The following is a 17,258-nucleotide window of genomic DNA, read 5'->3' as shown; positions in this document are numbered from 1 at the left end:
TTAGGCTGGCTAGCAATTAAGTCTAGGAATTGATGACCTGTTAGGCTGCTGAGTAATTTTGCTTATAAAATAACGACCCCGTGATGCTTAGAGCAATTTAAGAAGAAAATTATTCTCGGAATGCTGCTGACATTCAAACAGATTAAAGGTATAATTCTTCCTTTTAGATATTTTTGAATCTTAAGTTGTATAATTGTTCCTTATCCCCGAGAAGGATGTTAAATTTTCAATCAGTTTAATGTAACATAGATACCATTGATGAATCGGATTATTCTGTATCGGTACTTTTTGCTTGGACTAGATTGTTCTGCTTGAAATTCTGCAGAAAGGAAATCACTGCCCAAGTTATGTGTACAGGATGCTGACTGTACTGTAGCTTTAACTCTGAAACGTTTCTAATCTACCGTATAAATGGATCTGGTCACAGAGTAAAAGTTTTTATGTATTTGCAACTAAATGGAATTTAAATACTCGCACCATTTCAGTGCTTTTTTTGTGTGTGTGTGTGCTTCGACGGATACCTCCGCATTTCTGTTATTCAGATTTTGTTGAGTCATATTACCAGAGAGCAAATCCGGTTTGTCAGTCGTGTTTTACTACTCTTGTCGTTTTGATTCCTTTCATATGTAATCGGTTCTTCAACCTTTTCACATCTAAGGTGGTGAACTCTTCATTTCATTTGCTGGGAATTGTGCTCAAATAAAAGGTTTTTTTATATTCCACAAGTCAAGATGTGATCTAGCTTAATTTAAACTGACATTTCGTCTTGGATATCAATCGTAAAAATAATTGTTTATGAAGGCTATTCTTGCTTGTCCATTTCATTTCATTTATAAATCAATCAATTTTTAATATATTTATCAGTTATTCAAGTTTTATTTATATATTAGTAATCAAGTTGCAGAGCCAGAATTCTTCACTCGCCAGCTATAGGGACGAATGTAGCAATGATTATGGACTGATTTCTTTGAAGCTGCTCTTTTTATTATGGAACGTGTATGTTACTAGAAAATGGTTCCACAAAACTTTATTCACAGTACTCCCACCTCCTCTGTATCTCCTTCAGTCTCCTGTATGAGTCAGACTTTGCCATTCTAAAAGTTCTACTGTTTCCTCAGTTTCTGTTATGTATTTATGTTGTGATGCTAATTTGCTTTCTTAGCTCAAATTTGCATACCATTTAAATAATTGGCCAGATTGTTGGATGATAATGTAGTATCCATAAAACTCCTGTTTGTTAGCACGATAAAGTTGAAATAGAGTAGATTTCCATTAACCTGTGGATGCGCGTTGAGCAAGAACCCGGACTCGTGCCAAGAATGTGATATTGTAACATCCATGGCAGAATAAAGGCATGTGATTTACGGGACCAATATGCATGAAGCTTTCAACTAAAACTAATTCAACGTGAAGACGGCTTCCTCTCTTGTGTATACCACAACAGACTTTCAATATAAAAACTAACTCATTGTCTACTCTAGAACACTTTCTGCACCGCAACCTGTTGATGTAATTCTGGCGACATTCCGGCTCCTTCTCCTTTCCTGTCAGTCAGCCCCATAGCACAGATTCATCCCCGAGTTCTTCCTCTTTCATCCGCGAGTCTTTCCTCCCAGAGGTGTCGGGCACTGCGTAACACCCTCTTATGTCGAAGGCTGCTCATTAATTAATCACGGCTCGGGTTTGCTCGACATCTCCTGCGGGACTTGCAGTTCGTCTTCACAGACATTTCTGAGCTGAGGGAAAGTCTTTCCGGAACTAAGGCGGAAACATTTGCTCGTAATTGTGTGACGCGCAGATAGATAAGCAGAAGGTAGATAGATATAAATGCAAAAAGACTGTGAAGAACATAAGTAGCTAGTAGATACACAGGGGGACAAACTCTTATTCGCAGGAAATTAGACAAACTTAGATTGAAAGATAAATAACTGGGTAGGTAGTCAGACAAACGGGTCAACAGATAGCTTCATTTTCAGTTTTCTGTACGGCTTTCCAAAGAGTAAACGTTATAGTTCAGTAATCTATGTTAAACTATAACCTCTCGTCAGTTGAAAGTCAGATCCACAGCTGCCATCGTTGTTATAGACTCCATTCTCCTTTTATCCTTTTAACTTTTTTTTTTTTTGGGGGGGGGGGGGGGGATGGGGGGGGGGGGCGCAGTATAGGTATAGTATAGCTAACGGTCCTGTCAGTTACGGGCTGCTCTACGGAGAGAAATCGTGCTGGCAAAATACCAGCTAGATACTTTAACAAAAATAATGCCCTCGTCGGCTTTTGTGTCAAAAGCTTCATAGACATAGATGTGAATGTTAATCTACGGTTAGTCTCTTGTTCTATTCTCGGATCGAGCGAAAGTTACATATCAAAACCGCGTTGGGAAAATGATGTTGGCGAAATCTTATTCAACAGATGCGGAAAATGAAGCTCGAGATTTTACCCAGTAAAGGAAACAAACATATTATCGGAGTGAATAGAAAACATTTAAAAAAAATAAAAAATTAAACTTTGAGACGGCAAACCTCTACCAATGCTGAACATTTGCCTGCCCCGCTCCCTTACAAAAAAAAAAAAAAAGAAAAAAAAAGTTCAAATCTAGAAATCCCAAAAATGAACTGCTTGTCATTCACGGGGTCCAATTTTTGTTAAATTTTCATAAAAAACAACCTGACTTTTTACGTAATCCTGTTAAAAGACTGACAGATTTACAAATTGAACCTAAAACACAACTTCGTTGAGGGAGATATGGAACAAGCTTAAAAGTTCTTCCGATCAGAATTTCCGTTTGTTAACAAAATCAGTATAAAGGATTGTATAACCTTATCCTTTGTAACGGATTTAAACGCCACTAACCTCCAGACTCTCTCTCTCTCTATCTTTCTCTCTCTCTCTCTCTCTCTGTCAGCCACCGCTTCAGCTATTACGATAGGGACCAGTAATCCTTGGATTACACTCTTTCTGTAAACAGTGGCCTGGAATTCTTTGCCTCCTCCTGTTTTCCTTAACGGCCATACCTTCTATTAGTTTAGAGCGGTTCTGGCGGTTCTTTTTAGTCTCTCTCTCTCTCTCTCTCTCTCTCTCTCTCTCTCTCGTGTGTGTGTCTCTTGGCCGTTCATGCGATCTCCGCATTAAGAAAAGAAGAACATAGTCATGTTCACACTTATAAAATATGCGTGGTTTGAATTTTGAAGAAATTTTTCATTTTCCTTCTTACTTCTGTTTTATATGTTTTTTTTATATATATATATATTTTCCAGTCCAGTGCTCGATCATTGTGATTTGTATGCTATTTTTTTTTTATATCTAGGACGATCAAAACGAATTTCTTCTTTTAATCTCGTTTCCAGCAAAATATACAAAGCTTTGTTTTCAATGACTACAGCAATGATTGCTGGTGTTACCATAGAGAGAGAGAGAGAGAGAGAGAGAGAGAGAGAATACTGATAAGAAGGCCCTCCCATTTTAGAGTATGGAGTGATTTGATTGTCAGTATTTTACCGATTACTCGCGTCAATCATTCTCTCTCTCTCATCTTTCTATCTCAGATATCTCTCTCTCTCTCTATCTCTCTTTTCTCTCTCTCTCTTCTCTAGCTTGCTCTCTCTCCTCTTCTCTCTCAAATCCGGCCTCTCTAAGGGCAGTCGAGTCCCGATGGCTTTTTTCGGGATGGGGTTCATGTTGTCCTGTCCTCGCTGGTGACCGAACCTAGTACCTCTCAGTAGTGAGTCGAGTGTCCCCTAACTTAACCCAAAGGGAAGAGAGAGCGTTCCGTTCATAGTTCTAATCTTATTTCGACGAATGTAGGGCATCCCCTGATGTGGCGGGCAACACCTTGAGTATTCGGTTTCTTTTCTGAACAGTATTTGCTATGTGATGATAATTGCTAGCTTGCTAGTGAGAGTTAACAGTGGCTTCTAGTGTCCTTGTCTTGTATAAACCTTAGTTAACCCGGTTTTATATCATGTGCAAGTGAGTGGTGATGCTGTGCTTCTGGACTACCATTTTGAAAATCTCTTTAACTGCGGTGTGCATAGGACTGGTCCACAATATCGTGCTGCACTTCCCTGTTATGATGAGATGAAATGAATGCAGATGTTTATATTGATGCTGGTTTTCATTCGTCAGTACAGTATTGTAATATTAACATGAACAAGAGAGATACAACATACAGACCCAGATATGAAACACTTTCCACCGAACCATTAGCTTTCAGTGAACCGCACAACTAAATAGCGCAAAGCATTTCACTAAGAGTTCTGCAGTACCATTTTCAAAAGCGAGGCTGTCATGTACGTAGCACATGTTGTATGTTGCCTCACATGAAGGGTTTATTCTGTATTTTCCTCCGGTATTATCATTATCGTTTTAGATGTCATTCATTGCTGGAATATTTCAGCTGATAGTTGTAAGATCTGATATTCTTAATTTTGTAGCTCCGCTATGATGTTAGGGTATTTCTTTATATCCTCTTTGCACGTGTAGACTTTAGTTATATATAATATATATATATGTATAATATATATATATATATATATATATATATATATATATATATATATATATAATATATATATATATAGTATATATATATATATATGTATATATATATAAATATGTATGTATTTATATATGGATTATGTAAGGTTTAATTAAGATGTATGACATTTCAAAAAAAATAAAACATTTTAGAGTTTACAGTGGCATAACATCAAGGTATAGCTGTCTGATGTCGCTCACTCACGCCGACAGCTGTCATTGTAACATTCACCCATTGACTGCTGATAGATCAGTTGCATCACACACACAAACTCACGAAGAAGACTCATCAACAGTTGTTCGATCCCAGCCCGCTTTCAGTCATTTTGCACACTTGCAACACTCACCTCTATCTTACTGAAGCTTTCCAGCCTTCTTGACACCGGCGCCCTTCCGTTTCAGAACTTCCACTCATCTCCCTAGATTAAATCCACTTTCTACTCATCTCCCTAGATTATAATCCGTGTTTCGACTACTGGCTCACCCCTCCACCACGTCTTTTCCGTGTCCAGAGGTCCCACTCTTTTAACCCATATTATCATAGACATATTAGGCAAAGAATTACAAGCATGTCAGTTTATGCGAAATCTCTGGAACTGTTACGCATTTGCTAACATTTAGGTAGCTTACGAATGTACAGATAATTTTATACCGATTAAATAAAGTCATTCATAATTATTTTCGAGCTATGTCTTTCGAAAACGATGAAAGATCTTAAGAAAAAAATAGTATTTATAGATCTCATGTTTATTTATTGAATTTTTATTTAATTATTTATTTATTTATTTATTTTAGAATTTGTAGATATTTACAGTGTGATACAAGTTGGTAGCGCTAAGGGCTGACACTTTAATGTATATAAATATATTACAAATATACGTTTATATATATTTTATAGATATATAATGTCTTAGTGCAAAAAAAGTTTACAAAACAAATCTCCAAAAGATGTTGCTGAAAAGAGTTCCTCACAAACTATTATCTTTTGCTGTTAAAAGGTGGTTAGAAAAAGTGCCTGAAAAGGAGTTTCCTTCGGTTGTCTCTTGTTAGTCTTATTTTGCTATATTTTCTGAATAAGCACATTCGTATATTATGAACGTAAAAAGTCATTATCAATACATTTCCGATTCTTATTGCATTATTATTATTTTTAATTACTGCTTTGAAATAATTTTACTATTATATGCGTAGATTTCTTGATCATTTATAATCTACGAAAAAGAATAAGTTTTTATCATGAAAATGATTAATATCGAAAAGAATAAGAAAAAAGGAGAGGCAAGAGCAGAGAGAATGAAAGTCTGGACTTACCTGACGAAGGCGAGGCGACGGCCAAGGAGAGAGCCATAGTGATCCAGAGGGAGAAACTCAACCATCCGGGTTTTCGTTTTCTTCTCCTTCCTTCTCCTTCCTGTCTTCTCCACCACTCAGAGACTTTGGCCCCTCCCCAACACCCTCCTCCACCCTCTCCCTCTCGGCCATCCCTCCCTCCCCCCTCTCTCTCTCCGACTCCACATCCTGAGGCCTCCTCCCCCACCGCATCGGATCTGCGCTCTAAGGCCACCACTTCCATGGTTCTTCTGCCGCCACGCCTACAGGAGATCAATCGCTGGCCGGGGAGGGAGGGTATGGGTGTGGCCAGGCGGATGTGGGAGTTGCCTCCACCATCACCGACGGAGTTCTCAGGTGTGTTCAAGTCACCGGCAGACCACCACCACGTGGAGGAAGAGGAGGAGGAGGAGGCGGAGGAGGAGGGTTCTAGCCGAGTATGGCGGAAGGATCGGAGGGGCCGCTCCTCTGCCGGATGGCACGCTGCCGTGGGGCGTTATCCCTTTCCCCAGGGAATGACACTTGTCAGGGGGAGTTGCCTCCGGCCGTAAGTTGTTGCGGAAATCTAGGAGTGGTGTGGCAGGTGGCGGGGAAGGAGGACTGTTCGAGCTGGGGCCGGTCTTTCGCTCCGAGGAATGACACGTTATCGCTGCTGCTCGAGTCCCCGACGGAATGGCGGTTCGTTCTCTCTCGGAATCGTTTGTTTGTGCCGGGGAAAACTCACTAGGAATCATCCACTTCGCAGCTGTTTCCCCACGAGTCATTTCGCTCCGATGGCGAATCGTTTCAGAGTCCTTGACTGCTGCGTTTGATCCAGAGAAGAATTCGGGGTAGGGAGAAGACAAGCATGGAAGCAGTAGGGAGGAGAAAGGGGAGGGGGAACCATAGGATAAACAGACACTGGGGATCAGGGAGGAATTGAGGGAATTCAGGTAAATGTTCACCGCATGTAAGACTTCCGGAGACGTAAATGAGGTAGACCGAACGGAGTCCGGACACGAGGCCGCTGTTTCGCTTTTTGCTGACGACGCGTTTTTTCCGGCCTGCCACCGCGTTTTAGACCTCATGGCGAGACTCGAATCCGTGGGGATTTGTAAATTCATTGGAAATTCCATTCAGTTGATTTTCCATAGACATAACCCTTTTGCAATTGGACTATCACTCTCAGTAATGACGTCGCTCATCTTAAGAATAATATTCAAAGGTTGACTCACTTATGCGCCATCTCTAAACACAGAAATTACTTTCAATATGTTTTCCATTTCAGGACCTCGAGCAAGTATCCATCGCTCCGAATTTATCCTTTATTAAGGTTGTTTTACATCAAACTCTTCCTCTTCGTTTTCTTTCGTTTAGGAACGACTCGAGCCATGCTTCCCGTTTTCTTTACATTCACATTGGCTGGCCACGTAACCTCCAGCAGTAGATGTGCCTGAAAGTAAAGAAGTAGGTTTTTGAGTTACATTGCACAGAATTTTCATGCTATTGCATTATTGTAACAGTAGAATTATTGCCCAATATTTGTGTACTCTTTTTGTACTGGTTCTGAGCAAGCGCCGACACTCGCTTGCTATGTGATTTATGTTCTCGTTTTTCATATTGCATTTCCTACATATGGGAGAGATGTTATTTCCATCTATTGTCCTTTGGTCATATATAGTTCTTAGGACTGATCTTCTGCCGCTATTAGCATTCCTTCTATTATTATTATTATTATTATTATTATTATTATTATTATTATTATTATTATTATTAATCAGAATAGAAATTATTAGATGAAAGGTAGGCAAGTCTAATGGGTTGATAATCTAATAACCTTAGAAGGAATAATGGCAATAAAAATATTTCTCAACCATCAACACCTCTTGCTTTGTATCCAACATTGACCATGCTGCTCCCTACAAAAGCCTGCGTTTGTTTGCTTCCTTTCTCATTTTCATTGCCTGGAGATTTAAAAAACTGTTAATGAGGTGAGCTTACTGACATTTTCTCTTCCATTTGTTATATTTATTGTATTTTTGATATCTTCAAAACTCCTGTATCCTTTTGGTCAACTCATCTAATAATTTTGTGTTCCACGTTAGCTGTTCTTCCCTAAAATCAAATGTTATATTCCATACTGTAGATTGTACAGTCAAGCACGTCATAATTCTGCTTCCGTTTACATCCCAGTTTAAAAAATGAAATAAATAAGAGACTCAAAAGATATGCTTTATGGAAGGCAGAAGTGCAGAGACGATGGAGGTGAGTGGCGCAATACATGTGATGGTGTCGAATAGCCACTATGGATCTTGCAAACCTTAGGATTCGTCTTTGATTCATGGCTTAAAGGTTGAAGTTGAAGGTGAGATTTATTCCTCCAAGATTCAAAGGAGCTTATTCCATATAAGCTCTTGAAGGTTAAAAAAAAAAAAAAAAAAAAAAAAAATTACTTATACTTAGGACTTTCTGTGTCCGGACTTTCTCGATATGCAATAATCATAGTGATGTTCAATAAAGGACTAGAAGCGTAGGAAGCATTCTGTATAATCACTTGCTCATAAGTTACTATAGAGCCTTGTGCAGAAAATTAAAGTTGTTTGAGTTATAACCACATAGGCTAACTGGTATTTGAAAATTCTATCTTTATTGTAATTTCTTTGTTGTTGAACTACTGATAATAACTGGAAAAATCAGCATTTTAGTTTTCGTACCGCATGTATTACCACAGCAGTCTTGATAAAAGCTGATGGTTTCCTCTGCTTACTGGACGTTTTTTCCCGACAATGCTTCATAGCTCCTTGGGTTACAAAAATAGATATTTCATTTTCCTCTTAGAGAATTTTGCCTTTCCAATACGAAGTCCATTTTAAAAAACCATATTTCAGTTTTGTGTTTTTCTGATTTGGATCATTACCATGGTAACCCCAAACCCCTTCCACGTTCGTATTGATTTCTTTGACGTCCTTTTGCAGCAAAAATGCTCTTGTCCTCTGGCCAGAGTTTTTATTTACTTTTTACATGCATACACACAAACACACAGTGATGTTGTTCCATTCCTTCAATCTGTCATCCCACTCACTCTCCGTTTTTTGCTGCAAACGGGAAAAAATTTTAGTTTCTCCCTCAAAGGGCCGACTCCACTTGTCCCGCCCTTCCAATGCGCCCACTTCCTGCCCACTCTGCAAGTGAGGAGGAGGCCGATGGAAGGCGGGAGGGAGAGAGAGAGAGAGAGAGAGAGAGAGAGAGAGAGAGAGAGAGAGAGAGAGAGAGAGAGGCGATGGAACGCAAGAAACTATGTTGCTGTTGCTGTTTCATATTTGTATTGGCGTGCAGAACATAAAATGCAAAAAAAAAGATGTTTTCCCATTATATATATATATATATATATATAATATATATATATATATATATATATAGTAGATAGATAGATAGATAGATAGATATAAGTAGAATGTGTTTACATATATATCTTTGTATGCCCAAAGTTTCATGGGTATTTTATAACATGTGCGTGCGCATTAACTAGTGTGTAAATATACTTAGGCTATACAAAGCGAAAGAGTTTTACAAGCTTTTGCTTAAATGCTTGTACTTTCCATACATCAAAGCATACACATGTGACTGCATCAAGTTCGCTGCCCCTGCACATTAAAAATGAATGACCACATTTGCACCCTTCGCTTAGAAGCATCTAATGCCTTTTGACAGCCATGCGTCGTCAGTGTCTGCGAGAAGTGTCTATTTCAGAGTAACAATGGTTGGTTTATTTCCCTCTCCGTAAAAAAGCAAAGCAAATATTTGATATAGTTTTTTTGACGTTTTTAGAATTTTCTCTTTTCGGTAGGGAACGGTGATTTTGTTTATTTTTTTCTGTTTTTATTAAGGTTGAAGGTTTGAGTTCATTCGTATGAGTGAGGGTTTTCAGTTTAGCTGACGAAAATAACATCGGTTATGAAGACGTGCACGAAATAAGGAAATACTTATTTTTCGTGTGTCCCCGCCTAATAAAACCTAGTTCTATAAATTGTCCATTGTTAGTCTCTCTCTCTCTCTCTCTCTCTCTCTCTCCGCGTGGAAAGACAAAGTCTTTGTACTTTTGTCATCAGCAGCCTGAGAAGGGGAACTAAACTGAGCAGTGTAACACTTTATTATTTCTCTTTGTTCCGGTTACATGATTAACATTTTGCTTCAACAGTATGTGTTTTTATGACGTTTATGATCCGAATTGTGTATGCATATATTATGAAGTGTATACAGACTTTGGTCTTCAGAGTTCACAGAATTTAGCTGGCCCTATGCCAGCATGGGAATTGTCGTGCGAGAGGCTAGTAAAACAACATTAGCAGGGACTGGTCCTTAAATATCAGTTTCTTTGACCTTTAGATTAGGCGTTAATCCTATTTCCTCTGTAATAACCTAATCCCCATGCTATTCAACCGAGAACAAGAGAGGGTCACACAGTAAAGAAATAGTTTTAAGGTGACGTAGGACGAGATAAACACCAGGACGGAGGAACATACATATAAAAAGAATTCCGTATTTACGGGGATTCAGTGAGACCGTGAGCTCGTACTTGCAGATAGCCAGATTAATCTAAAAACTAATTTTGTTCAATTCTTTTAAGGGATAACTTTGTGGCGCACAACAAAATTATTCCTAACTTACATAGCTATAGTAGACGCAAACATTTATATATATATAATATATATATATATATATATATATATATATATATATATATATATATATATACCGTACGTAGCTATACCAATGCATTCTCTTAAAAAGTAATGACTGAATTACATTTATGTTCGTTGGATAGTGCAGTTAATCATTACTCTTGTCGAAAATATCTATGACGTTAATCAGTTTTTCTCTGAAATTTTTTATAAATAGTATTATATAAAAATCTTCAGTGATAGCTGATTGACTTTATATATATATATATATATATATATATATATATATATAATATATATATAATATATATATTTTTGAAGAATTCAGTTATAACTGATTAATTTTTATAGATATTTCGACAAGAGTAATGATTAAATGTATTATACTACGAACATGAATATAATTCTGTTATTACCTTTAACAGATGTAGGTATAGCTAAGTAAGGGTGTATATATAATATATATATATATATATATATATATATATATATATATATATATATATATATATACACACACACACACATACATACATACATATATATAAAGAGAGAGAGCGTGAGAGAGCATAGAGCATAAGTGACTGCAGAAAATGATTAAAAGAGGTAAAAACAAAGAAAATGAAGTAAAAAGAATTAAGTCTGTTTCATCGTTCGGGTAGGATATCCAGACGTTGCTGCTGCTGCTGTTTTGATTCAGGGGAAATATCTGGCAGTATTGGCACTGAGAAAAGCTCCTGGGATCTTCGTCTTCTCTCGTGCGAAAAGGAAGAAGATTTAAAAGTAGGATAGAGCCTTCAGCATTTTCACTTACTCCTTGCATTCCCGCTTCCCTCTCTCTCTCTCTCTCTCTCTCTCTCTCTCTCTCTCTCTCTCTCTCTCCATATAATGTAAAGCTTTTTACATTAAACTCTCACACATACATACACACATATGTGTGTGAGTTTTTGTGTGTATTTATTTGTTTGTTTATTAAATTCTAAGAATAAAATGTATATGAACGAAACTTTATATTTTCCTTGCGTACGAAAAATCATACGTATACACATAAATAGTTTGATCACACTGTAATTTCATTCCGCCCAATTCTCCGATTCTCAACTTGCAAATCTTTTCATATCGGAATACGAAAGAAGGTAGTGAAATAAGAAGTATGAACTGTGTTGCAGAAGAGAGAGAAAAGTGAAGTAGTCTTACTTCTATGTTTATATCTACTTTTTTTTGTGGCGGTTTCACCTCCCTTGATTACCAAACACACATCTTGAAAGGAGACCGTTTGTACTATCCAGTTCATGCAGAGGAATGTCACGGGCAATTCAATATCCTGCCCACTGGCTCTATTCTACCGCACACGGGCTCGTTTCCGATTTTAATCTATCGCACAGAGAAAAGGCGAAAGCCTGAACCACGTGAAACTTACGCAGCCGGAAAAAAAAAGAAAGAGATATATAGTTGAAATTTTGTAGAAGCTCTGAGTTATGCAGGTATGAAACGGCGCCGTCGTCAAGGCAAATATCTTTGGTATGTGAAATAAACGACGGAGTCGGGGCTGGGGTGGGTAGGAGGGAGGATGGCATTATCATACGCCAAAGGTAGACACCAAAAGGTGGCAACTTTAAGTCCGGAAAAGAGATGGAGGTCCGCAGCATATTGCTTTTACGGGCCGAGGAAACAGCGTCCAAGGCGAAAGGGACTGGAAAGCGACGACGGGACGCCACTTGAGATCTTCCAGGCGAAGGTAAAAGGGCAGAAATGAATTTTTCCTTTTGATTCTACCGAACGCAAAACAAACATGGAGGGAAATAAGGAAAATAATGATAACGTCCCAGTCGGTGCTCAGTTATATCTCTATACTAATCTTAAAGACAAAACTAAAAATGAAATAATATTGCCTCTATTATTTGCCTAGCATCACGATAAGTACGTAAGAGACAAATCCACTTGCAGTCTCTTGTGGAATATCTCGTAAACATAAATATGAAGAATAGATAAAACCATGTTTTGCTACTATACGAGAAATAAAAAAATTAAAAAACTAAGCATCACTGTAAATTTGCAGTGAAATCCAAATTTACTGAATCTGTTTGCTCATTCAAAAAAGGGTTCAACCCTCGTGGAAATTCATTTTTACTATTTTAGGCTTGTCTCTTTATATCAATTTGTGCATTTGTTTATCTTTTTATTTTAATATATTTGAAAGATGTCACGATGACGCTGACAGAATAAAGAAAGAAGAATCATCGTATCGTTAGCGATCCTATGTGAACGACGTTGAACGGTAGGAATGTATTGGATATATTTAGAGCGAAGGACATGTTTAAATGTATTGAAAATGCGGTGCTTAGAGGAGAAATAAATTTATGAAAAATGTCGGCTATACGAGAAATAAATTATATGAAAAAGGAAAGGTTTGTTAGAGAGCTTGAACAGGAAAACATCGCTGGTCTGCGAAGAGTAAGAATGCAAAGTACATCGAGAGAGAAAGGGGGAAAGCGCTGAGGCAACAAGCCAAAAGGAACTTTTATATGGCCCTAGAAAAGACTTTGTGGTTACACCTCCTACTACCAGAAAGCTAAGCTAGAGTATTTGTTCCTGTGCCTGAACCGTAGTCGTAAGTTTTAGAATAACAGATGGCTTCGGCTTGTTTCTGCAGTAAATGTGTTGTATGTAATATTATATATTATAATATATATTATATAATTAATTAATATATATATATATATATATATATATATAATATAATTATATATAGATATTATTATTATATATTATATAATAATAATATATATATATATAATAATAGTAATATATATATGTATATATTATAGGCTATATATGGATGTGTGTATGTATGTTCCAGCATAACTCTGAAACGTATTGAGCGATTTCAATCAAACGTGTACTTCATATTCTTGAAAAGAATACAGTGGGGCTAAGTTATCACTAACACCATGGGGGTGGTGGTAAGTTCTTCCCTGAAACAGGACTGGTTTTGCCCTTAGACTTAGTAGAACTAAATAAACTCTATGCATTTATCATACCTCATTTCGGTTTACATATGACTTCCTATCTTGCATAAAAGATACAGTGGTGGGTAAAACATTTCAGGGGCCAAATAAGGTGAAAATGGAAAGGAGGGTGACATGTAAATTAATAAAAAACGACAGCTATAAGTGTTTTAATTCATAGTTTTCTAGTTCGCTGATATCAATGGTGACTTTCCCGATGCCCTTTAAGTCCAAATTCAGTCCCAGTTGGAAAGCCGGGCGAGGAGGGGTGAAATATACAGTGTCAAAATGACAGATATTAGTGTCTAATCCACAGTTTTTGCGGTCTCTGAGATTTACAGTAACAATCCCAATGACCTTTAAGTCCAAGTTCAGCCCGATAGGGATGGAGTGAAATATAAAATGTCAAAAATCCTTGGCAATGTAATTGAAGCAACTATCTTAACAGGAAAGAGAGAAAGAGAAAGAGAGATTGAGAGGGAAAGGAAATGAGAGAGTAGGGGGCGTGTTAGGGAGGAGAAAGAGGGGGAGAGAGAGAGGGTGTGTGTGTTAAGGAGGAGAAAGAGAGAGAGAGAGAGAGAGAGAGAGAGATAGAGAGAGAGAAGAGAGTTTATCCGTTGTCATTCAGTTTTGCCAGGCAGTGCCGTGTATATATATGTGTGTGTAATATATATATATATATATTATATATATTATTATAATAATATAATAATATATATAATATATCTTAATAATTAATATAATATAATATTATAATAATATTTATTATTACAATAACATAATTATATTACATATACATATATATATAATATATATATAGATATATATATATATATATATATATATATATATATATATTATTTATACTATACATATATATATACATATACATATATATATATATATATTATATATATATATATATATATATATATATATATATTCCTGTTCCCACAAAACATAAAAACTCAACGAAAGACTCCATATAAGTTTTGAATTTTACATTTTTTCGCATATGCTTCAACAAATCTGTGGTAGCGAGTCAGCACTACCGAGAAATTTGTCTTGATTCAGTGTTAGGTAAACCTAAACACGGGTCACGGCAGTGATCAAAGGTCAAAAAAATGTACATGCTTAAATCTTCAGTGAGTTGAAGAGGCGTGAAAGTCAACTGGCAACACGATTGAAGAATTCGATTAGAACATTTTGTAAGCAGAAAAACGAGTGAATTGTGTGCAGGGGATTGGGAAATTCACAAAAAATAACTTGATCTTTTTGGGCGAATATCTTCGCCAACCATCTCAAAATTACGTCATAGAATTTCATGAAATCCATCCAAAGCATATCGCAACATATTAGTATAAACAAGCAAAAACGGGTTCATAAATAACCTTATAATAACACCGTTTAAAACCAGAAGAGCTGGAAATGGCATCAGAAGGCAGAACATGCTCTTTACAATGAAGTGAGCTCTGAAACGAAAGAAACGGCAGAATAGAAGTGGAAGTATATGACCTTCCAACTGGCAGGTGTCGGGTGCTAACGAAGGCGTTTTATGGCCGCTGTTATGACTAGTCTTTAGTTTATTTGGCTGTCAAGATAAACAGACGGCAGCTGCTGCTTGTCCTCCCTTTTTCCAGTTTTATGTTCTGTTGAAATGGCTCTTTTTAAAATCCTCTGGAGGCCGCCCGGTATATCAAAGATATTTTCCTCTTTCTGATCAATCTTTGGCCATGCGTTACTGAGATAATTCTGTAGAAGAGGAGAGAAGTTAATCATCTACTCTATGTAGACAGTTTTCATCTTTACTGGCAAGCTGCAGAATTCTCCCCCTTCTGCTGTTTTCCCTAAGTCTTATAATCTCCCAAGCACGAGCCGGGTCTGTCGCTATGTTTGGTCTCAAGCCTTACTCCATTTGCGTACTCATTGCCTTTATTGTTCCCATCAGACCTGAGTTACTTATAATAATAATAATAATAATAATAATAATAATAATAATAATAATAATAATAATAATAATAATAATAATAATAATAATGAAAAATTTTATTTCAGCTCCAAGGCATATACATGCCAAGTGACAATAACATACACACAATCTAGGTAATGAGATAACATGATAAAAAAATGATAATATGTTTAACAGAATGAAGTGGTTTTACTTGTAATCATGATTTCGTAGTGTGAATCTAATTTTTGCTGGAGACAAGTTTCCCTAAAATATATGATTCCTTGTTATGCATATTTCCAGTAATTGAACCAAGAGGAAAGGTTGACAATTCGTGATGAAGGGTCATCAGCCTCATTGCTAAAGTAAACAGATGTACTGTACGGGAGTTGGTAAGCCTTCCCTTTTGCTGTGAAGTTCTTGATTTTTCAAGCCAAAGTTAAATATACTAATGTAACGGCATGGCGGCTGCTGCTCTGCGACTAAATCCAGCGGTCTTGCAGAAATGTGGAATTTTCATTTTTAGGTACAGATTTTCTCTAATTATCGTCTTTGTTTAGTATTTAACGGTATATGTGATTTGGGCAGCGTCTGAAGCGTTATTGCTAAAATTATTAGCCACAAAGCTTTGACGTGCGTATGCATTAAAATTTTTATCTGAAATTTATTACCATTATTATCAGCCAAATTTAATGACCTTGTAGACAATTACTTCTTGAAGCGTCTGATTTCTTCAATTGGACTGAATACTCGAAACAAATGTCTGGCAATTTAACAACTGATAATATAGCATCCTTCTGGGCACGATTTCGGAAAACCTTATAACTACGGGTATTTTGTGTAAGATTTTGTCATCCAGTGTTTTTTTACACAATTTGGGTATGCTGGCTCCAAATCTGCCGGATGATATTTGATATTTTTTTGCTTTTAAGGCGAGATAGCTAAAAACAAAATGGCTGCCGAAATAGCAATTTATACTTGTAACTCCTATACTATTTGCACTAAGAAGACATTTAGAAAGTGGATTCAAAATAATGATAGGTCAGGTTCTTGAGTATTAGAACATTTTTGGATAACAAAATCCAAGATGGCGGCTCAGTATGGTAAAATCAAGATGGCTGACAAATACAATTTGTACTAGAAACACAGTCAAATAGTTGAATCTAATAATTTTTCTGGATAGGTAATTCAAAAATAATTTTGTTTTTGACAGTAGGAGGTTTTGATTCAGCACCCCCAAATTGTGTAGAAAAAAAAAAAATCCAGGATGGTAAAACCTAACACCAAATGACTGTAGTTGTAAGACTTTTTGGAAATTGTCCCCTATAGTATCAACAATAATTTCATCTTATGTACATTATAGCACTGGTCATCTCCAATGCAAGCTACAAGACAAATGAACTTGAGTTAACCTAAACCTGTTACTTACAAGTCACATAGCAATAATAACCTCATATTCTCTCCTATACATTATAGCGCTGGTTATTGCATTTTCATAGGCCAGTGCAAGTCATGTTGGCTTTCTTGCAGCCACATCTACGTGTTACACAGTTCCATGAATAACTGCAGCTCACTACAGCAAGAAACTCTTAGAACAGGCAGCAAATTTACAAGTTTGGGTCTGAAATGGCATTCTACATTCATCCATCCATACACTGTTGGCTGAGGAATTATTGGTTTCGGCTCTGTCGATCATGGTTTGCAGATGGACCTTCATTATGTGCAACTTCAAAGCATCACTGGTAGGTGGCAATTTTTCAGGATCAACACCTTTTTTGG

The 17,258-nt window shown here is 36.8% G+C and overlaps 1 protein-coding gene across 1 annotated transcript in view; it reads right to left on the bottom strand.

Moving 5' to 3' along the window:
- Nucleotides 1-17,258, bottom strand: part of LOC135202189 (neurotrimin-like) — a 592,885-nt gene that overhangs the window by 493,440 nt on the left and 82,187 nt on the right. Inside the window, exon 2 of the mRNA XM_064231443.1 lies at nucleotides 5,845-7,294. Within this exon, the coding sequence (XP_064087513.1) occupies nucleotides 5,845-6,106 (262 nt within the window). The 5' untranslated portion in view covers nucleotides 6,107-7,294. The remainder of the gene's footprint in view (nucleotides 1-5,844; nucleotides 7,295-17,258) is intronic.

The sequence above is a fragment of the Macrobrachium nipponense genome, chromosome 30, assembly GCF_015104395.2.
Source record: "Macrobrachium nipponense isolate FS-2020 chromosome 30, ASM1510439v2, whole genome shotgun sequence".
Classification (NCBI taxonomy): Eukaryota; Metazoa; Arthropoda; class Malacostraca; order Decapoda; family Palaemonidae; genus Macrobrachium; species Macrobrachium nipponense.
This window is presented reverse-complemented; position numbering and strand designations above follow the sequence as displayed.